The 23,502-nt window shown below is 39.4% G+C and overlaps 2 protein-coding genes across 3 annotated transcripts in view; both read right to left on the minus strand.

The window, feature by feature from the left end:
• The window catches only part of LOC101170708 (activated CDC42 kinase 1), a 64,270-nt gene extending 56,949 nt beyond the window's left edge, over positions 1 to 7,321 (minus strand). Inside the window, exon 1 of the mRNA XM_011486458.3 lies at positions 7,056 to 7,321. The gene's annotated coding sequence lies outside the window, so the exon portion shown is untranslated. The remainder of the gene's footprint in view (positions 1 to 7,055) is intronic.
• A 1,330-nt stretch (positions 7,322 to 8,651) lies between these two features.
• tfrc (transferrin receptor) lies at positions 8,652 to 22,960 on the minus strand. Of its 2 annotated transcripts, XM_023964918.1 has the most exons (19): positions 22,832 to 22,955; positions 19,543 to 19,622; positions 16,937 to 16,986; positions 15,962 to 16,199; positions 15,262 to 15,445; positions 14,951 to 15,176; positions 14,739 to 14,861; positions 14,564 to 14,659; positions 13,786 to 13,925; positions 13,553 to 13,704; positions 13,353 to 13,472; positions 13,187 to 13,272; positions 13,007 to 13,070; positions 12,836 to 12,903; positions 12,697 to 12,758; positions 12,524 to 12,617; positions 12,153 to 12,374; positions 11,856 to 12,014; positions 8,652 to 10,572 (listed from the first exon to the last, which is right to left on the minus strand). In XM_023964918.1, exons 3-19 carry the CDS (start codon positions 16,967 to 16,969, stop codon positions 10,330 to 10,332), a joined length of 2,310 nt encoding a protein of 769 aa, XP_023820686.1. In that variant the 5' UTR covers positions 16,970 to 16,986; positions 19,543 to 19,622; positions 22,832 to 22,955; the 3' UTR covers positions 8,652 to 10,329. The 2 variants fall into 2 exon arrangements, with proteins under 2 accessions (XP_023820686.1, XP_023820685.1); XM_023964917.1 differs by lacking the exon at positions 19,543 to 19,622 and having other exon boundaries at positions 22,832 to 22,960.
• Positions 22,961 to 23,502: the final 542 nt, after the last annotated feature.

Consider the following 23,502-nt stretch of genomic DNA (forward strand, 5'->3'; position numbering starts at 1 on the left):
AAGTCTGGCTTTGAGCAGAGGAAGTTTCAGGGTTTTGACTACAAAATCAGTAAAAAGATTGCATTAAAAATAAAACATGACATGCATGACAGTAGGCCTGCACAATATACCGCAAATTTATCGTTATCGGGACATTAAGCTGTGCAATATGCATACCGCAAAAGACGGCGAAAAATCGCAATAAATGGTTACCTTAAATTTGCTAAAACAATCTCATGGCAGATTGAAATTTTGAACAAATGAAATAAATCCCTTTATGCATTTAACCAATCAGAAGGACCCGTTTACGTTGTTGATCAATCATATGAGCCCTTTTATGTTTGATGTTTGCCTCCTACGTCGACGAGGGTCATTTGGAGTCTAATTTTTAAACTGTTGCAGTGAAATGGAAATCATGTTTTTGGTTGTTTTGCTATTTGTTTATATACCGCGAATGATATCGTTATCGCAATATTAATCACCAATATCGCATATCGCGAGTTTTCCTCATATCGTGCAGCCCTACATGACAGCTTGCTGCCACAAGCATGAATACCATGTGATCCACCCCCTCTCCCTTCATAACTACATTATGCATCTCTGTCATCTAAAGTTCAAGCCGAGCGTGATAACGGTTTTCTCACAGAAGCACTGAGTCACAACAACTTCTCAGTTTAGAACCTGACAACTCCTCGTTGACGTAATAACTTTTCTAAAGGGAGACTATATCCATCTATCCATCCAACCTGCCGAATCCCTTTCAGAGTCACAAGGTTGCTGGAAGCCACTCAGCTACTGTTGGGCCAAGGTAGGGACATCCTGGATAGGTCACCAGTCTGTTGCAGGGCCACACACTAACATACACACTTAGGGCAAATCTAGAACCTTTCATTAGCCGGTGAAGGGAGTTTTTGGACTTTAGGAGGACGAAAAGGTGCCCAGAGAAACCCACGCGTGCAAAGGGAGAGCATGCAAACTCCACACAGTAAAGGCTTAGCTGGGATTCAAGCCAGGCCTTTTCTCTCTCTCTCTGCACACTCAGCAGTGTCATCTTACTAAAGTTGCATGAAATTGTATAAAAAGTGACAAACCTCACTGAACGATGAGCATATTTGAGCACCTCAAGAAAAAAGAAACCCCAGTAGGGGAGGAAGGGGAGTATCAAGTGATGTAAAGCTGCAGAGCATCACAAAATCCGTCAGTCAACAACGAGGAAGATGTAGTGAGGACTTACGAAGACTGTAACACAACTCTCTCCAGAGGGGGTAAACAGGGAATCCAGCACCTTAAACCTCTGGGTCCTTTTCAGTAAATTTAGATCTGTCCAGCAGACATTACTGAAAGAATTCTTTTTAACTGGATATAAATTCAATTTGAGTTTTTCTGAAAAGAAGGACTCAGTCAGAACGACACTAAAACTAAAAAAAAGGAACATTTTCTGTCATTTCTGTAAGAAGGACTTTTATTTTGATAGGGTGACTCAAAACTCCTGATGGGACCTCAGAACTGTTTAAATGTCAGGAAAGCAAACAGTAGTGATAAATCTTTAAAATATGGAGTAAGTTTTGGAGACATGGTTGCAGACATCACTCTTCTCTGATTTTAATCATGGCAGGATTGCAGACAAAGATCTACAAAATAAAAGACACCGTTATGACTTGCTAGAAAAGTAAACCAACCTTTCTATTTTCTCTTTTACTTTGAATTCACTTTAATTGGAAAGCAGCCAAAGGAAAGGTCAAATGATTCTAGAAAATCCACAGTTATTTAAATGAATCAACTGTTTTTTCTGTTCACATTTAGTGTTGAATTTACTTCATATTTAAGTAAGAATGAGTGGAAGTACTGCAGAGGCATGTTCAAAATTACATCAACAGTTTAAAAAGCACAAAAGATTAAGTTTGTTGATTTATAATTTGGCATTTATCGTTGCAAATGTTTCTGCTTTACCCAACACCTTATTCCTAAAATGCAGGTTCAAACCCAGTCCCATGTGCATGAACCATAGGACCTGTTGCATTCAAGTGCTGTCGGAAAGCTGGGCCGTTTTTGATGCACCACTTGTTTCCTTCAAAATGTATTTTTGTTTGCAGGAAAAATAAAATAAATAAATCAATCACTGGATTTGTGTGTGTAGAATTCTTGATTTGTAACTTCTGCAATAAAATGTGCAATTGTGTATGTACACTCAAATATCAAAAACGTACAAATATGCAACCCAATTTACGCACATTTTGAAATGACTGGAGCTTAAAACGAACTGCAAATTCAAAACCGCGCATACAGAGCTATAAATAGTATGTAGCAATCACCTGATACACACATAAAATCACATTTACGCACAGATCAAGTCTTCAGATTTGTGCGTAGATCATGTATTTGAATGCTGCTAGGGCATTGATCACGCAAAATCAACTTTTTGAGCTTTTAAGTGTATTATAATGTTAATTCCTCACAAAAAAAACAACAATCCCTAAGCAGTAGTTATATCTATTCACACATTTCTGACTAATCCTCTAAAAACCTGTGCTTTGGGCCTGTCCTAATCCAGGAAAAAGAGCGGGTTCTCACATTGTGACGTAGATGAGTGAGGACCAGCCCTTTCTTTCAAAAAGGGTTTCATTTAGAAACTTTCAAAATTTCTAAATGACAAAGCAACAAGAAAAAACAAGTCCAGTCTGGGTAACTTTTTTTTTGTTTGTTTATTCTTTATCTCTCAAACCATGGATGTTTTGGAATGTAGAAAAAAAACTGATAAAACTTCAAAAGAGAAAGCCTAGATATCCCAGCTTTTCACCAACCCCTGACTGCATCGTAAATCTGTGGATCTGAGACGAGCTGAATCTTTTTGCATCTCCAGGGGGGTATTCCAAAACCCAGGTTATGTGAGTTAGCTTAAAAATAACACGTAGTTATCAGACAGTTATTTTACTTTCATTCAAATTAATTCAATTAAGTAGGTGTAACATTGGTGCTTCGGTTAGTTTGGCAGCGCAAGGAATTGTGGGATACCATTCCCTTTGCCTGTGTGGACGGATTTGGGTTAAAGTGTGGGTTTTTGACCAAATGTGTTTAGTTGTTTAGCTGTTATCCTGTAGGTTATGTTTAATTCTTTCTGCACCACGAGTGAGAGGGAGGGAGAGGATGATGACTTTATTTAGCACTCCCAGTGCACTACTCTGATGCAACAACTGAAGTTACAGTCAGTCTTGATGATACATGTTATATATTGAAAATCCACACTTTATGATTCCTTTTATTGTTATAAAAATGAGAATATCTGCAGCCTCAGACTTAGACATATGAGAGTTCAAGGAGTACAATAGATTAAGATGGAAAAACATTTCTTTGAATTGGAGTAATATGACATTTAGTTGGATAAATATGTAAAATTGATTCGTACAAACAATTATTGAGTTGGATAGAAATAAATTAATTATTAATTCATTCAAGTTGGAAAAGTTTTATATATATATATATATATATATATATATATATATATATATATATATATATATATATATATATATATATATATATCCCCAAGAGCATTTTGCGTCACAATGAAAATGGAAATTAGATCAGAAACTCGTTATTTTTCTCCCAGCAGAAACCCTTTTTTGGGGGATTCAGCCGTATTACTTTTTTGATGGCCGTATAATCTTCATACGCCGTCATTAAAATCTCTGACTCCCTCTCTCTATTTTTCTCCACGCGTTTCCACGGTGACTCCGGAAATCGGCAATCCATTAACAATGTCTTTATGTACTTGCCGTGCACACTTATTAACCCAGGGTTACCAAGTCGAGCGTAATTACTCTCACTCATATCCGGTCTTTTGGAACCGACATACATGGAGTAAGCAAGTTCAGGCAGATTTCAGCCAGAGTTCAGGGTTAAAGTAAGGGTAGTTTAAACCGGCTTTCTGGAATACCCCCCAGTAACGTTCTAAGTTCTTGTTCACCTTTCAGGAGGTATAGTGCCCAGTGGATGATGTGTCTAAGACAAAAAGCACAATGATGGAGAGTTAAGTTGGGCTCCCCCAAACCTCCCAAATCCACAGGTCTTAGTATTCGTTTAAGATTAAGTCTGGCGCGTTTGCCGTTCCAAAACGAATTATTGCATAGTTTATCAACTTGGCGAAAGTAACCTACAGGTATTTTAATGAGAGGGCCTGCAACAAGTAGGTTAATCTGGGAACTCAAATCATTTTGATTACATTAATCTTTCCCAAATGAGATCAAAATAAACCAAACCATCGCTCTGTATCTATTTTAAATCTATCTAACAGCCTCAAAATTAACCAGAATTAAGTCTGACAGTGTGTGGGATAACTCAATACCAAAATATTTAATTCCTGACTTGATGGGCCAGCAGAAATCATCCGGTAGAAAGAACACCCTGGGGCGGGAGGAAGTTAAGGGGAGAGCCTTAGATTTAGTCCAGTTAACTTTATAGGCCAGTAGATGAGAGAATTGATCAATGATTCTAAGAAGTGCGGGAACAGAGCCTTGTGGTTGTGTAACCAACTCCAGAGCATCATCAGCATATAGCATCAATTTGTGAGCGCTACCATTTGCACACAAACCCTAGTGAAATCAAGGTCTTTACAGATTCTGACAGCAAGAGGTTCCAATACAAGAGCAAAAAGCTCAGGAGACATCCCTGTCTCGTGTCCCTAAAGAGTTTTGACAAGATACGGTTGGTGGTAACAGGGGCTTTTGGAACATTTTAGATGAACTTGACCCAGGAAATGTAATTTGCGCCAGGGTAGATAACATAAAAACGCCATTCCACCCAATCCAACGCTTTTTCACCATCCAGAGAAAGGGCTTCAACGAAGGGTCATTCTTTTCCGTCGACATCATGTCGATCAGACATTGAACATGATCCACATAGCAGCAGGTCCGAATAAAGCCAACCTGATCGGGATGTACTATGGAATAGTCCTAATTTTCTCTAGTCTTGATAACATTTTTTATAAGATTTTTGCAAACAAAGTTAATCAAACTAATTGGCCCATGATTTTTGCACTCTAGAGGATCTTTATCACTCTTCAAAATAAGTGAGATAAGTGCCTCTGAAAACGTAGGGGGGAGGTAACCTTGGTCCAGAGCCTCGATATACATTTAAAGTACAAATGGAGAAAGTTCCTCTGTAAACATTTGCAGAGGAACCATCAGGGCCAGGGGCCTTGCCGGATAGGAAACCCTTGATTACCTTTACAATCTCTTCCTTAGTAATAAACTCATCCAGCGGGAAAGGGAAAGCAGAGAAAGAGGATAAGAAATTATGAATCTCAGAGTGATCTGCCTTTATTTCAGCTGAGTAGAGGCTGATATAGAAGTCTCTAAATGTGTTATTAATGCTGTCTGGCTTAGATACTCAAGAGCCATGCTGTGTTCTAGGGCTTCCCAATATGAGGAAAACTTGCAATTTGCTATATTAATGATAAATATTGCGATGACGATATAACTTGCAATACATGAACAATTAGCAACAAAAAACATCAGTTCCATTTTACTACAATAATTAAATTTTAAATAAAAGTCAAGATAGTAGTAGTGATACTCAGATCTATAGATGCTACAGAACTCATTCCAGGGTGCATTTGACATATGCACGTGTTAAATGTGATGAAGATCTAATTGATGTCACAGGAAACCACTCTGAGAAGTCAGTGAGGTCACAAAACGGTTTCCATGACATCAATTTTACCACATCATCCTGCAGCGTGCAGCAGTCCGCACCAATCATATTTTTTCCCTATTTTAAAGTCTTTTTGTGATCAATTCATTTTTAAAAATCCTAACCAAAATAATGTTTTTTGAAATTAAACTTTTGTTATATTTTCACTGCAGAGCAGAGGCATGGACTCTATCCTGTCCCACAACAGCTGATGAATCCGCCTTTTATTGTGAAATGCTAGCAATAACAAATGAATTTCTCCAATAAAAGTCAGAGTTGAGTGTCTTACACAATTTCAGGCATAAAACTATAAACATTGCTCACAAATCTGAAGATAATCGCAACAAAAAGAGTTTTATGACTGAAGAGTTTTAGCAGAGAGATAAGAATGGAGGAGTGAAAGGGGAGTACATGAATGTGGATCCAAAAGAGGATCAGCTGGCTTTTAGGTGGCTTGTTTTCTTTCACAATAATGCTAAATAAATAAATAAATAAATATATATATATATATATATATATATATATATATATATATATATATATATATAAATATATATATATATATATATATATATATATATATATATATAAATATATATATATATATATATATATATAAAAGAAGTCCTGTGATACTGTGACATTTCCTGCTTTTAATTTGAAATATTACATAGTCTATGTTTAAGGTGAATCTAAAGAAAAAATTAAGTATAATGAAAACTTTGAAAACAATGTCATACTGACTTAATAAAAGTGATATTTGAAACATATATAATGAAATATTTAGTTGGGCGCAAAAGTTCATGTGTTGTTTAAAAATGTACTATGAGCAAAATATATATCATTTTTCTTTATCCAAAAAGTACAAATAGACACATTTGATAATTTTTATCCAAATATATAATCGCAAACATATGCATACATTAGCTAAATAGGATTTTTTTATATAACTAAAAAATACACGTCATTTTTACAAGGTTGTTCTGTTTTGGCTTGTTTTGATTTCAAAATAAAAGCATAAAACAGTAAGATGTTTGTAACTCAACTGACACCTTAATTAATTTACAGGCAAATGATTTATAATGTGTGTGCCTAACTTAATAAATGTCTTAATACATTTATGTGTGGAAAAAAACTGGGGTTTGTACTTATTTAGAGGCCAAAACGGTTAAGCTGTCAGTCAATCAATGCGAAGTTACGCAACAGAGGAGGATGTGACAGCAGCCCTCACCTGCTACCACCTTCCCGCTATGCAGCCTCCAACTGCAACCACCGTTTAACTTCGTTTTCATTTTTATAAAATCGCACCTTTTTTTCTTTTTCTTTTTTTATGTTCACTGTCAACCAATACTCAAGAGTTTTTTAATGGATGGAGTTTGTTCTCCTACCGTTTAGGCTTGGCTCCGGTCACCGGCTGTCTCCATAACAAGCTAGAAGTTCCGGCTTTGGGCTTTGTAATTTCCAGCTGAAGCGCCGCTAAAGAGAGCGGATAAAATAAATGCACCGGCGGTGTCCGGCCGCGCAGCCGCGGTTTGACTTCTCACGCGCTGCTGCTGCTGGCGTCAGATCCTCGCTGCTTCAGTGCTAACGCAAAGATCGTCTATTTGTGGATGAGGTGATCACTCAATCCAAAAGGACCCTCTTTGCTCTTGTTTTTGATTTACTATATTTTGGTCAAACTTCTTTATATATATATGTGTTTATATTTATTTCTATATAAATCATTATCTAACCTTTAAGTCCTCACTAAGATACTTTTTTTCTTTTATAAAAAAAAAATATGAAACGGGCACTTAAATTAATTCTTAAAAAATTGTTCTTTTCATAGACTTGTTTTATTTTATAAGAGGTCAAATGCATTATTTGTATACTCTTTTTTTAAAAGAATACTATACGAAAAGTTTCTGCTCCTCCTTTAAACTATTAATCAAAAGTTTAAAAAAAAAAGTGTGAAGACTCCTTTTTCCCTCCATCTCTGGTGCACAACTCTGTTGAGTGCCCACTCTTAAAGGCACACTGCCAGTTTTGACTTTATGAATGCATGTGACCAATGCACAGTAAAAGTGTTTTTGGCATGTTCTTGAAGCATTTTCACATAATGGAGGACATGTATAAAATAATTTAAAATAAAAAATGCATTTCTGAATATATCTTTATTCAAGCCATTGTGAATCAGGAGCAGACGAAAAAAGGCAGTTGGAAAGAGCCTTCAGTAATCACGTAGAAGCTACAATTTGCAAGCTCCCTGTTCTGCTTCATTCTGATACATCAACTTGTAGTCAACTAGATCCATACATGTCTTTGTTTTCCTCGTTCGGCTGGATAGCTCCAATGTTGCTCACCCAATTTGTTGCACCATTAATGTTGGGTTGGGGCTGTCCTGGGCTGTAACCTATCAGGTGAGAGTGTAAACAAAGGGATGATGGGGATGGAGTACTGGCTCACTCTGCACCAAAAGTCTTCCCCACAACTCAATTTCTATTGAACTACTGCCACTCTGCAGAAACGGTTCCTATTTTGGCTAAAAACGACAGTCATAATTAAGACAACTGGAAACGCTTTTACAATAGACTAAATATGTAAATAGTTGGAGTGGTATTTTAAGAAAAGTGATAAGCATGATGCACAATGGATTGAAAGTATATAGAAATAGATTTCTATAACTATTTTTTTAGAAATATCATAGTTTATCATATGCCATTTATTTCACTTAACGTATTAATTTCAAAATGCGAGGCTTAGAACGTTTTAGCTCGCCTTTAATTTAATTAATCGTTTTTTAATGCAATTTTTCTCCACCTTCTGGTCAAATGTCGCAATTGCAGTTTCGATATGGAGTCCTCAAAAAACTCATTTTGACTTTAAATCCCCAGAAATACATTTTCCTAAACATAATTGGGGAATTTTAGCATTTTGAATTTTTTTGATTTTTTTTTTAAAGTACCGTGGCAAAATGTAAAGATAAATTAAGCAGAAACCTTAAAGAGGTCGGGATGTGGCTGTTTTATTGCAATGACATGTCAAGGCCAGGTTCCTTTAAAAAAAATTGCCAGGAACAAAACAAAATAAAATGAACTAATCCCACATTTCTAACAAGTCTTATTTTCAAAAGCTTAGCAAACATACAAGTCCACACAATTTCACTGATATTCATAAGAGGTGCCTGATTAGATTAATCTTTTTAAGTACAATTAAGAAGCCAATTTTAATTTATTTGTACAAAGTTATCAGTTTTTATCTAGAAGTTCAGAGAAACCCAATTGAAATCCAGCAACTGTGAAATCCCAGTAGGTCAACAAGTTTTTAGACCAGTAACTGTCGATTACAGATGACATCAAACAAAGAAAAAACATCATGCAAGCCAAAATGTGTCTGTTGAATGAGGAAACACAGCTCTAAAAAGGCACAAAGAGATCATAAACTAGAAATAGTCATTGTATCTTTAAAACTGATGGAATCCAAAAACAACAACAAAAAGATTATTTTATGGAAATGTTGAATGATGATATGGGGGGGGGGGGGGGACATTTGTAAAACGATTTTTGAACAACCTGAATTAGCAGTTTCAGACAAACAATGATTTAAACCAGCTTCTCTAAATTTAAGAAATTTAGATCACAAACTAAAAAAAAAAAAAAAAGATACTTGGAAGGTTCACACAAAGACAAAGATGCGAGTGGCATCTAAAAAGCTATGTTCTGTATATACAAATTATGAGAAACACTGTTCCCGATAATAAAAAAAACAAACTTTCCCCCTACAGTGAAATATGGAGGGCACTGCCTCCGATACGGACACACACTGGTAGGCAAAAACTACCTTCTTTTGTCTCGTATTATGGAAGACGCTGCTCCCGATAATGCTGTCAGGATGGGAAGTGTGCGCGAAACCAAGGAGCCGGTACCGCCCGGACGCTCGGAGGTGCTGGTCAGGTGTGAGCCAAACGCCACTCCGGGGTCAGTTCAGAGTGCGGCGATCGGTACGGGCCGTCGGGGTCGGCGCACACTTCCGTAAGCAGATGCTGCTTTTGTCATTTCAACAGTATAACTGTCATTATTATGGAAGGCACTGCTTCCGATAATTAGATCTTATAAAAGGCGATAAAAAATATTTATAGTGAACCCTGCCACTGATAAATAAATAAAAACACAATAAATAGACGTACGGTTTCAGTGCTATGTCTGGAGGGTCTCCCTGGCTTTGTGCGAGGCCGCTACAGATCAGTGAAGAACGGGCTGCACGGAGAGACGGACGCAGTTGTGAAAACCTGTGGGCCCTTTCAGCACCTTCTGAAAGCAATCAGCTGTTTTTCCAGAGCCCATATGGCGTGAAAAGAGAGAAAAGGATCATGGGGCTGTGGAGGCAGACAGCAGACGCCCCGTTCTGCACCTTAGTGTTCACTTCCATGGTGGTTCAATACCGCGTTCTCCACTCATTTTAGTTGAACTGCTGCAGAATATGTGTGTTTAACGAAAGTCGCTACGTTTTTTCAGATTCTTTTTTCAATTAGAAATGATCGATCTTGTATTTTTTAAGGCGGTTTGGCTTTAGCAAAGACATGAGGCAAACTGAATGCTCCCCCCTCCTTTATCTGGTTCATTTCAAATTCAAATCACTCAGGAGCAGGGCAAAGGGGCAGGAGGAGACATTCCATGTCCGTCTTTAGATTTCATTATCCAGAGACCAGATGTTTCCAGCTAGGGAGTTGGCACAGCCCTGGATGGTCCAGGTCGTCATGGCGAACTGGCTGCGGAACAGGTCGGCGTCAGCTTCAGGGTCGTCCGTCTTGAGGGCGTCGAGGTGGTCGGCTAGAGCTTTGAGGGTGTGGGGGCCGGAGCCCAGCAGGATGTGGCGAAAGGGGCTCTCTCTGGGAGAAATGTAGGGGGACAGGAAGTTCTTTTCCACCTGTAAAACATCAACAAAAAAAGGAAAGCATTTACAATATTAAAAAGAGCCTTTTCTGAAATAAACAGCATTTAGAGACGTTAAGAACTATTTTGGATTAAATGTGTTAAATAAAAACTTTGTGTATGAAATGCTTAAAAACTAAATCCACCCGTTTTCTAACGTTCAGAGAAATTAAGGACTCTGTGAAAATTTTACCAGATAAAACAATCTGAGCGAGCATCACACTCAAAACAAAAGGTTTGAGTATTTTTGAGTATGGATTCATTAAAACGACAGGAAGTGGAAGAAACTAACCCCGAATCGGCCGTTCTAGCAAAGGTTTTTAAAAAGGGCTGTAACGAGTATCTGAATACTCGCATCTTAAATCTATTTTTGGAATTTTTTTTAACGTCTGAGGTCAGTGATTCCCAATCTTTATAAATCTGAGGGAGTTGAGTAAAAATGCACTTCAGGCAATGTAAATAGCGCCCTAAATGGGCTGTGGTGCAGAGGTAGAGCGGTGGACAACTAAACGAGGTTCAATTCCCGCTTTACCTGCCCATACGGTAAATGGCGCATACCTATATAGCGCTTTCTACCTTCTTTCAAATCGCTTTACAGTCACAGACCCATTCACACACACTCACACACTGATGGCGGCTCCGCTGCCAAACACTGGCGCCAACCTCCCACCAGAGGCAAGGTGGGGTTCAGTGTCTTGCCCAAGGACACTTCGACACATGGGCGTGCAAGGCTGGAATCAAACCTGCAATTACACGATCATGGGTCGACCGCCCTACCACTGCACCACGGCCGCCCGATGTCAAAGTGTCCTCTGGTGGTTATATGTTGTGAATGTGTGTGTGAGAGAAAATGACGGAAGGGCGTTTAGCCTTTGAGGAAGACAGAAAAGCGCTTTACAAGTAAATTCCATTTAGCATCTAAAATGCAGAATAATGGTAGAATTCAGGTATATAACCAGATGTGCTACTTTGACCAAACGTAAATAAACCTTCATGGTAAAGTGTCAGTACAGCTTCTCCTTTTCAAAGTAAAAGTGTTTTTTGTGGCTGAACAAAAGATTAACAAATAAAAGTGAGTTTACTTGAATAAGCTCTTAAAAAAATGAATTTATTTTAAATATATATAAAAAATATATTAAATAGATTTGAATGAAAATAAAATAGAAGATTGAAATATAAAATATGCTAAATATGGATTTAGGAATTTTCCAAAAATCTTGACTTGTGAATGGATCCCCGGCTAAGTAAGGATCAGCAGCCCTACAGCGGCGTCCTCACCGTCATGATGCGGTCGTTGATGAGGCGACACATCTGGATGTCCTCCAGGTCACTGTTCTGGATGTCACTTTCCAGACTGCGAGCGGCGCGGCTGTAGGAGCCCGAGGCGGACATCAGCCACTGCACTGTCAGGGCTGAGGGCAGCAGCTGAGGCTGCATCTGCACACAAACATCAGGGTATTTCAGATCAATGCAAACTCATCAAAACAATTACTGGGCAGCAAAAAAAACACAACGTGTGTTAAGATAACCTTTTTTTTTTTAAAGGAAGGTAGATATTGGCAGCTGGAAACCTACCCTCTTAATCTCTTTGACCTTTCCGTTGATCTTCGCCACTTGAGTGCGTATAATCTTGTTGTACCTCATCAGGTCCATCTGCAGCAGGTGGTCGTGAACCTGCCTCAGCGCGATGTGACCTGCAAAGCGACCTGCAGTCACAGCCACCTCAGCGACCTGGTTGGACGTGGCAGCGTTCAGTTTCTGTCGGGTGTCCTGTATTGTCCGAAAGTAATGGTAATCCTGGAGGAGGAGAAAAAGAATAAAACCGTTAACCAGGTCAGCATGGTTTTTCGCTATAAACGGCATTGTAATAATTAAAAGACCAAAGGTGATCGGAGTGGGTCTTTAAAAATGATTTGGCAGTAACTTTGTGAAGAGGAAAGCCTTACAGAGTTACTGTAGGTGAATCTGAAGGAGACGGACGGAATGCCAGAAAAGACGAGGAAAGGATACGCAGCATCGTCCAGCTTCATCGGCTCCATGCTGAAACAGACATGAAAGAAACACATTCAGAGAAAGAGCAAAGGGTCAGCAATGTCATCCTTTACGGATCAGGACTCACAGATCTAATTCCCAGTCCTTCTTTCCGTACAGATTATAGAGCGACGAGTCCTTGCCGTACCCCTGCGGGCAAACAGAGTGTGTGAGTCCCACATGGACATTACTAGATGTGAAAAATGTCTGGAACATTAAAACAGTACCTCTTTCAAAGCATTCTCAATGAAGCTATACATCAAGGGGCTGGCTGCCACTTTAAACCCATTACGACCTACAAAAATAATTCAAACTCAGTATTACAGATAGTTGAACAACAAATATAAATCCCTCGTGCCACACTTAAGGCAAACTCAAAGTGTTTTGCTATCCTTTACCAGCAACAATTCCATCCAGGTTGATGTAGGAGAAAGCCTTCATGCTCAGAGATGACAGATATCCCTGCAAGATTAAAAAACAACCTGATTTAAACTGCTGACAATCAAAAAAAAACGTTGAATTCGATGCTGGGAAAAAAAACCTGGTGTTGATGTAAAAGTTCAGCATGCACTTCTCACCTCCTGCCACTCGGTGGCGCCAACGCTGCCATATTCTCCAGCACTCCAGCTGGCAAACACAATGCTCCTTCTTGGTTTAAATCCATCTGTTGAATTAAAGTGCAAATTATTCCTTGGTGTTCTTTGGACGATGATGATGATGATGATGATTCATCTGTAACCTCACCGTTCTTCACCATGTCAGAGATGGAGCGTGCCAGCTCAACGAGGACGCTGGTGCCGACAGTTGAAGCGGCAAAGCCTGGGCCCCAAGCGTCCCTCTGGGCACCTATGACCACGTAGCGGTCTGAACGCAGAGGACGGACAAATATTGACCCCATTGATCACTCGTCAACCCCGTCTGATTCCTTTCCACCTTCATCGTACCAGAATCCACAAAGCCTTTGATGACCCCGAAGACGTTATGGATCTTCTTCTCAGCCAGAACGTTGTTGACCTGTACGGTGATGCTGTCGCCCTCATCTCCCAGCTTCTTAGAAGCACCCCATCCTTGTGGGAGATTCTGACCCCCAAGCTTACTGTGGAACACAAAAAAACAACATCACAACCTGTTTCAAAGGAACTCTGAAGAGGTTTGCTTCACTGCACCTAAACCTCACCCCAGAATTTTGGTTGCCATGGCGCGTGTGATCGTCTGAGCCAGGATGGAAGGCAGGCCTGACGACTGCACAGGAGGGAACTGCGTGTGGTTGAAGGAGGGGAAGCCTGGGGTGTACGGATCGCCGGTACCCAAGTGGACCTGCAGGATGCCAACACCACAACAATCAGATAGACTTCTACTTTGACATTAATAACATTAAAAACAATAAAACTGCCTTTTCTTATAAGCATTTCTGCTTAATTTCAACCTTTTTTCTTTTATTCTTTCATTCCCAAGTCTCAAATACAACAGTATTTTTTTTTCCCTCACAGAGAAGGAGGGTCAAAGGGCAGGGATGTCCAGGGTCTGTTTAGTTTAGCCATTGGCTCTTGTTTATATTTTACGACTAATTTTATGTTTTTGTACAATTATTGGTGTGAAACTCATTGAGACAACTGTGTGGTGATACTGGGGTATATAAATAAAATTGAATAAAATTTTAACACAAGTCAAATAAAGTGTTTTTTGATGATCAAAATTGTATTTTTTGGTTTGCGGCAATAACAACAATAATAAATGGAGTTGTGACAATTTCTTAATCAAACTTAAAAAAAGGTAACATTTTCTGGTTTTTAAATTTTCCATAAGATGCAATAAGCCTTAAGAGTCAGCGCTTTGGTCCGTTTACTTGCCAGCTGAGTGGTGCAAGCATTAAAACTGCTTTATTTAAAGATCTATTAACTCTTTTTAACATCTTCTATATTATACAACAATGGGGTACGTGGTGTGATCCTCACATGTCCATAAAGTTCTGTGTTTTCGTCGATGGAGGTATCTGCGGAGTCCGGGTAGATCAGCACAGCAGAGGCGTTCATTTTGGCGGCGTTAGCTACCTGGAGGCGAAAAAGATAAGGTGATCTAAAAGAAAAGACAATGAAAACATAAATGTTTTTGTTGACATTTTCCACCCACCTTCTCGGCAAAGCTGATCTTTCCGGTCCTGATCAACAGGACTCGGCCACTAATGTTGATATTCTTGTCAAGCAGTAGCCTGAATTCACTCTCTTGGCCGTAATGAGCATAAAGCGCCCCACCCTGAAGAAAATAAAAAAAACACATTTCTTCTTTTATTACATTTGTCCCCATTGCACTAATGTTTTTTTCTGGAATGTGTGGTTTCTCACCGTCACGGATCCAGTGGCGCTGTAGGACAGAAAACCCTTAGGACGCTCCTCTGTTCCGTCCTTAAAGAGAATTCTGTTGAAGCCAGAAGCTGGGGGGTCGTGAACCTTGATAAAGTGCTCGTCTGTCCAGGTGGTCATGCCAAAGAGGTTGAAGTAGTCCATCACCTTGTTGCCGAGTTCTTCATCTCCAGGAGAGCCCGCCCTGTGGTCCTCTTTAGAAAAATCACTGAAGGAAAAACGGAAACGATTATAGCAACAATGCCAACAATTACGCGCTTTTTGGGGGGGGACTTGAGAGGTTTTCTAATAACCTGAAGGTCTTTTCTAATTTGGCAGGGGTGAGTTTCTGAACGAAGAGGCGTTTGACATCGTCCCAGTCCATGAGGGGGGCGGCGCCGGTCTCGTGGGTGTAGGTGGTGTCAGCAGTGGAGACGGAGGCAGCACAGACAGGAGCCTGCTCCTTTTTCTGAGAAACCGCGTAGCCGATCAAGAAGCCTGCAAGCAAAACAGAAAAACACATTTCAGAGGAAAACACCTGAGGCGGAGACAGGACCAATGCCGGCCAAAAAAAAAATGTCAGACAGTTATTTGATGGAAAACCCTAACCCTTCTTTATTTTTGAAGAGAATCAACATGTGCATGAAAAAAAAAAAGAGGTAAACTCTCACTCCGATTATCTTTTGATCCGTTGTAAAAGCATTCCCAGTGGTCTAAATTATGATTATGCCACTTTGAGGCAAAGATCCATTCTATGTAGATTTCTAGGACAGTTTCTGCAGAGCGGCAGGAGTTCACAACATTTTGAATGAAGAAATACTCAAAAGTACAGTTTTAACCTTAATTATCTTTATACATCATGTCCTCCATCTTGAGAAAAATGCTACAAGAGCGAGTTAAAAACCAGATTTTCCGGGGGGGGGGGGGGGGGGGGGGGGGTCTTTAAACTCCAGTTACTAGAGCTGGTAAACCGTTTAGTCACAGTTTCAGAGAAGACGAGCTTTTCCCTCCTACCAATGATGAAGATGAGGAAGACCGCTGCCGCCGTGAAGCAGAGGTTCTTGGGCGTTCGTCCCAGTTTTTGGCTGATGTAGGGTTTGCTGCTGGCGGCGTGGTTGAGGTGTCCGCCCACTCCGTTTCCACCAGCCTCCTCGTCGATGTCGGAGGACAGCTTCATCTCCACGTGGCTGTTGTCGCCCTCCATGTTCTGCGTCAGGTTGAACCGCGTGTACGAGTGCGGCTCTCCGTTGAACTATTGGCGACAAACGTATTTGGGTCAGCGGTAACCAGGGTTGGGAGTAACGCCGTTTAAGCAAAACTGTATTACTTTAAGTTAGTAACAGAGTAATCTAATTACTTTTATCCCCGTTTCAACATCGTTACTTAGTACAAATCATTACAGTGTGTGTTAATTCTGATAATTTAAATTTCTGTACTTCAATCATCTCTAAGTAAACATAATTAATTGGTAAAACTGGATGAAACTTATCTGCTGACTATTTTTGTAATATTGGGCTACATAAAAAAAACTGAATTGAATTGAACGACAGCAGAATACTAGATGCGCCACTTCACTTTCATTAAATTGTTGCATTTCAATACTTGTCATGTTTGCAGGCAGCTGAGGAAAAACACTACATTTATTGTTGTATTTTAATTGGCAAAGTAAATGGATTAGTTACTCAAAGTACTTTGAGTAACTAATCCATCTTACAAGTAATTAGTTACTTTGAGTAACTAATTACTTGTAAGATGTAGTAACCGAGTTACTAACTTGATTACTTTTTTGAAGATTCTGAACACTGACGGCATCGAGAAAGATGTTTTGCCAAAAATAGGAAATAATTTGAGCATTTTTGCGTGAAGGACAATGTTTTAAGTTAATTTTAAAGCCTTCGCCTAAACCAAAAATTGTACAAGAACAGTCATTGTTAAACTGATGCCTAATAAAGAATACAAAAGTTATGTTTAAAAAGGCTTTAAACTTACAATTTTAGATATTGTCGACCTTGCTTGGTCCATGGTTGTTTTAGAGGACTCTGAAAAAGAAAGAAAACATTAAGAAAAACTTGCAATGTGATCAATATTTCCATGAGGATATGACGTGCGATACATGAAGAAATTGCAAAACAAATCAACTAATACATAATTTCACTCCGTTTTAATAAAATAAAAAAGTCAACATAACTTAAATTATACTCCAAATGACCCCACGGGGGTATCTAATAAAACAGCTCCATTTGATTGGTCAACAACGTGAAGGAGGTCCATCCGATTGGTCAAATGCATAAAGGGCTCCATTTGACTTGTTTACTACTTCAAGCTGCCATTAGATTGTATTAGCGTGTGTGTTAACGTTTAAATAACCAACTATTGCAGTTTAACCCTTGCGATACGTGCATCATACAGGCTGACATCGCCATGACGATACATTTGTGATGTATTGTGCGCACCTATAAGACATCAAACATTTCAAGGGGGAGGAGTTAAAGCTCTTTGATGTCAATGATCTTGTCTAGTGGAGATTTTGGTCTCACCTGTTGGAGAATTAGCAAACAGTTGAAACAGATTAAAGTAAACGCTATGTTCACGGACACACCAGTCAAGCAACCACTTCCAATGAAAAGTCTAAAACTCGCCTTCACTACGCAGGTTTTCAGTCCGTTTTTAGAGTACAAATGCATGGCTATTGAACGTGAGCGTGTTAAAAAGGTAAACCAGGTTGAACTTCGACCAATCAGGGACTCTGAGACTCTGATTTGGTAGAGATGCATGTATGAATGGATGGTGTCTTTTAAAACCGTTTGAAAGTTGATCATGAAGGAGAAATTTATATTTGCAGTTTGTTCCCGGCCGGGATTACATGACATCTTTTATTTATCAGAATAGAGCCGTGACAGAAAAAACCCTGGAGCAAAATTTGGACCACTTCAACATTTCACACCAAACCTCTTCCAACAGTGAGTACATGCGTTAGTATCAATTAGTGACAGTCCAGTGTGAACATCCCTAAAAGAGCAGTCAAGAACTTGCGTTAAACCCACGTTCACATGTCCAGCCCGTGCGTCGCATACCACGGGAAATGGATGTATAGATGTGGCAACATTAAAATGTTTTCAACAAAAAGACTCGTCCTTTGTGTCCCTTCCAGGTGGATTGAGCCGTAAAACATCACGAGTGAATCTTCAGAGAAGCAAGCTGGATAAATTCTTATTTTTCCATTTGTAGGATGTTTTAAACTGTTTAAATATGAAAAAAAAACTGTTCCACTTCTTTTCAAAACATCTGAGGTTTCCTTCACTGTTGGCATGAAAGCCAACACTGTTGGCGAGCAGAATAGGCCAGTGTGTGGCACAGACTCCATGAACTCACTAACCAACAGAACACAATACCACAGTAACTAGCATCCCGCTTGCTTTAGTTCCAAAGCGGCTGCCAAATAAAGCAAAAACCAGTTTTAAAAGCCAAGAAACTTCAGTAATACGGACACATTATACTCTACACCTCAGCAGGTGGGGAGAGAACCCAGCAAGTCATCGCCACAAGACGGAGGTTAGATCTGGATGGTGGTATCGCTATGATGAGGGAAAAAGCTGGGCATTTTCCTAGGTGTGAGCGTGAGAGTGAATGGGTGGCGACCTGTCCAGGGTGTACCCTGCCTTCGCCCACAAGTGGCTGGGATAGGCTCGGCAGCCCCGTGACCCCGAAAGGCACAACGCGGTAGAAAATGAATGAATGTCTTTCTTTATTCAAAGTAGGCCTGCACAATAAACCGCAAATTTATCGTTATCGCAATATCTAGCCCTTCATTATCCGTATCACAAAAGCCGGCAAAAATCGCACTAAATCATAAACCTTAAATGTGTTAGAAGAATCTTATGGCAGCTTAAGGCATTTAACGAATCAAAGAAAATGCCTTTATGCATTTGACCAATCGGATGGACGCCTATTATGTTAGATCAGGGGTGGGCAATTCCAGGGCTCGAGGGCCGGTGTGTCTGCATGATTTCCAGATACTCTTGCCCTACTCATGGCTGATTACCTGGTTCAGGTGTGTCCAGCCAATCAGAACATGCCAGAGCAGGGTATGCTGGAAAACATGCAGGACTGCAGCCCTCAGTGCCCACCTCTGTGTTAGATGTTTGTTACCTATGTTGACGAGGGTCATTTGGAGTATAATTTTTAAACTGTTGCAATGAAATGGGAATGATGTTTTTTGTTTATTTTGATATTTGTTTATATACCGCAAATTATATCGTTATCGTAATATTAATCTCTAATATCGCATATCGCAAGTTTTCCTCATATCGTGCAGCCCTAATTCAAAGTGTTGTGAATCAGGGGCAAACAAGATCATATTTGTTGCATAGAAAATACACTGGGCTGCCACAAGCTACTGCAAAAACTGTCCTTTTTGTTATACTTTTGGCTACAACCAGCAGGAGGCTTTTAAAATACATTAAAAAAATGAGTTTACCACTAATAAGTAAATATTTATCATATCTTTTCTGTCACAGCTCCCTACTGTTTTTTATTGGACTGCAGTGGAGAACTTTGAGCAAGATGGGGGTATCAAACTGAAAACATTCATTTACCTTAGGAACTTTCTCAAGTGCAGCAATCCCCAGCGGGTTTTAAACCTGCAACACTGCAGTGAAAACGTGCTGGTAAAGGTCTGCAGGAAAAGAAAAAAAAAAGCTGCACCATGTTCACTGCAGAGAAACTTAAAACCTGCCTGGAATTGATCCACAGATCAGCACAAACACTCTTCCAAAAGAAGCTGCTCAGTTTAGAGAAGTCTGGATTCATCATCCAGAACGTTGTGTGCACACAGTCTCCTTAAGCATTGATGGATAATCAGACGTCTCTTCAGTCAAGAAAAAGCAAAACACCAAAAATCCAGGGTCTTATCAAGCTCCACAGAAGGTCAAACAGTGTTTAACCAACAACCCAACAGCGTGAAGTACATGACCGCGGGTTAACTCATTGGTTAGAGAGAATCACTGCTCTCTCGATTATATATACTCCATAGAGGAGCCTTTCTAGGTGCTTTATGGGTAAAACAACCTCCAATCACAACCGATGAAGGACTCATTTGTCAGCATGCGATAAAACAACCGAATGTTTAGTTTCTAATAACTACAAGAGAAGCAAATAGGAGCAGATTTGGCCAAACAAATGGTTTTCTAATGAAAACACTTCATTTCTTAAATATGACAGATTGTAGCAACCTTTATAACATCAACTAGCTGAAGATGACCTTGAATTTTAGCAAGGTCAACCTGCAGAGCACAGGGGACATGAAGACCAAACAATTGCACACACCCATAATCCAAAAAGGCATAGAAAACTAATTCTCCTCATGGCAGCAAGTCTGATTCTTTTTTTTTTCACCCATTCTGGGTGACATGGGCTTCAGATGGTTGGAGCTGCCATGGATCAGAGGCAGTAAAAAAAAAAAAAAGCTGGCTGCCCTCTCAGGTGGGTAGAAATGTCCATAATCTTGCATACCAAACATTCTGGACAGGAGCTAATACAGTACTTAAACCAGATTAGTTCATTTTAGAAACCTATGGATTTAAGCGTTAAAACCCAACACAATTTCAGGACTAACACACCCTTAAAAAAAAGAATACACAAATTATCTGCAGGTACACTGTGTGCTCTGTGAGACTGGAGGACGTCTAACATTTGAACATCTTTGAAGGAGCCAACGCAGAATTCAGCATCAAGCAAACGAGTGTGCACCACAAAGATAGGGAGTCAGAACATTTAGAGCCACGCCTTTCTTAGAAGGACAGCGAGAAGAGCAGCGTGGACGTAAACAGGACAAGTTTGGATTTCCTTGATTTGGAGCCAAGGTTTTCAAAATAAAACATTAAGTTACTAGATTAGAAAAAAAAAGAAAATCCAGGTGAGAGATGAACCATGATCGATCACTGGTTTACCAGCCCGGATGTGTTCCAAACTCAGCTTCATCCCCAAAGTTCTGAGGAAATGAACAAACCTCCTGTTGCGTCATGAAGAGATTAGCACAGTTGTTGCAAGAGTTTTAACGTGAGAAAAGCTTGAGGGGCCAATGAGAACGCAGCAGACGGAGGGTGATCGAATTTCTCCAGAACACCTTTAAATACCCCCATCAAATGGATAATGACTGTTTGCCTCCCTCTGTGTACTCAGCAAATGCATAAGCTTATAATATGCCTTATTAGTGTTTACAAATGCCTTGTATTGCCTTTATACACCTAAACAAACATCCTCTGCAGATTGCACGGTTGTGGAGACGAGACATCTTTCCGTGCATGTTTTACTTCTTCATTCCACAAAAGCTTTTATTGTTTCTTTTTTACTGACAAAAAACATTTATCTTCCTGTTACTGTAAGGTCTCTAAGGAGAAATAACGTCCATGTTCTTCCTGAAAGCCACACGTACCAGAAAGTTAAAGGAAAAAATAATGTTGTCTAACTAGTAACTTCTACTGAAGTCATGAAGGCGCCAAACAAGTGCTAACAATGAGGATCCGGGTTACATAAGCAGAGAGAGAGTTTTATTCCAGTCATTAAATTATTCAAAAAGGATGCACTGCACATGAAAAATATTAAACTATGCACTGTGACTATGTGTTAAAAAATGTAAATAGTCTGTAGACATCATCATTAATACCTGACAAAACTAAACTTTGTCATCCAGGACATTTGTAATAAAAATTTAAGACAAAAATCACAACTTTAATCATGAAAAACTGGTTTAAGACCAAAATAAGACAATTTTCTCAAAAAGAAAAATTTCCAACACATAACCAGTCATTTAAACTGAAATTAAAACTAAAAATAACGATTTCTTATATTATGAACAAAAATACATTTTTCTGAATAAAGTAAAGGAATTGCTTCAATCGGATTCAACCTTGACATTTGGCATTTTAAGTGAAGATTAATTTACATAAACATGATGTGCAATCCAGAGAGACAGCAGGGTTTTTTGGGGGGGTAACGATGTCAAAAGCAGGTGTTAAAGCAAAAAAGGGAAATAAGAAGAAAGAAAAAAGCTAAGAAAAATAAAAAAAAACATAAGGACAGGGGGGGGGGGCAGAAACTTCGGAGTCATTGTGCTGTGGAGAATCATGTGAGGGTCACACTGTGGAAAAGCTCTCTGACTACTGCATGGGAAAACGAGGTTTGAGTCAAATCCTATTGCTTATGCCTGCAGAGGCACGGTCAAACACCATCATAATTTCATTTATAGACAGGAGAAGCATCCCTAAAAATGTCACCTGTTTGTGACTACTATAAATATTAGTGAAATAAATTGGACGATTTGATTTCTAAAAGAAGTAAAAAAATAAAATTATTTTTATACTTTTACGATTTTCCTAAATGCCTCGCGTGCTCTGCACATATGCACAATGATGCGTTCACGTGTCTATATCAGACACTTTTCAGTTCCATCTAGGGAAGAAGGGGTGTTGTTGCTGCTCCAGCACCATGTGAACAGTGTGTCGTGCTGGACAAGGTCAGGCAAATGGGTTCACCGAGGCTAACCGGCTTCTGACATTAGCAGAACCGGATGTCGCTTTTAACTGGGGATGTGAACGTGACTGCCGGAACACCTTCATGGCTTCCATGTGCCTGACAGCGAGTGACACATGGCGTACCGACAAACTGGGTCTAACTCCTCATGACAGCACGCTAGGATGCTTTGCATGCGGTTCACTAACACTGCTATGAACACTAAAGTAAACCAGGACAAATGGAATTGTTGTAATGCACAAAACGCGGTATCCACGAGGTGCTTATATTATAATGAATGAGTCAATAATAATATCTGGGAGTTTGGTCCCGTTTTTGGTATAATTATACTTAAAAAATACTAAAATAGCTCACCTTCACTTGACACAGCTAGAACAGGTTGACTACTTTCTTCTTTTGCACCAGGAGTCTTTAAGTTTAGGTCCTTTCTGCTCCTTCAGCCGACCAGGTGCCCTTGAGTCCGGAGACGCGCTGTAGCTTTATCTCGCGCGTACTATTACGTCAATATTACGTCCTTGGAACTATCGCGATATCTGGTGAAGAACCATATAATTATTTTAAGTTTAAGTTTTTGCCTTTTACGAACTTATTTAAGAAACATTTCCCACAAAAAATAAAATAATTTAAGTTTTATTTTTTTTAAATGACATTAATTTGTAAGAGCGAGTCCTCAAGGAAGACTGTCATTTCAAAATACAGCTTTCCTGGAAAAAAATCAAATCACTCTGACAGAAACCTTCCCACTTCATAACATTTATTTTTCCTGTCATAAAGAATAAGAATTCTTGATATTAACTGATTTTAATTGTTTTCAAAACTATATTAGTATTATTTAGACTGTATTACTATGGGGTCCATGTAAATATTGATTGCCTTGAATGTTCTCAACTGAATTACAGACAGTCGGCGTCTTCCACTGATCGCTCACCTTGAAATCAGAACAAACATGCCATCGTGTGCCAGCACCTCTCTGTTTTGGCAATGGCATATTTAAGTTTGGTCTTTGTGCTAAATAAACCAGACAA

This window comes from Oryzias latipes, chromosome 17 (genome assembly GCF_002234675.1).
Source record: "Oryzias latipes chromosome 17, ASM223467v1".
Classification (NCBI taxonomy): Eukaryota; Metazoa; Chordata; class Actinopteri; order Beloniformes; family Adrianichthyidae; genus Oryzias; species Oryzias latipes.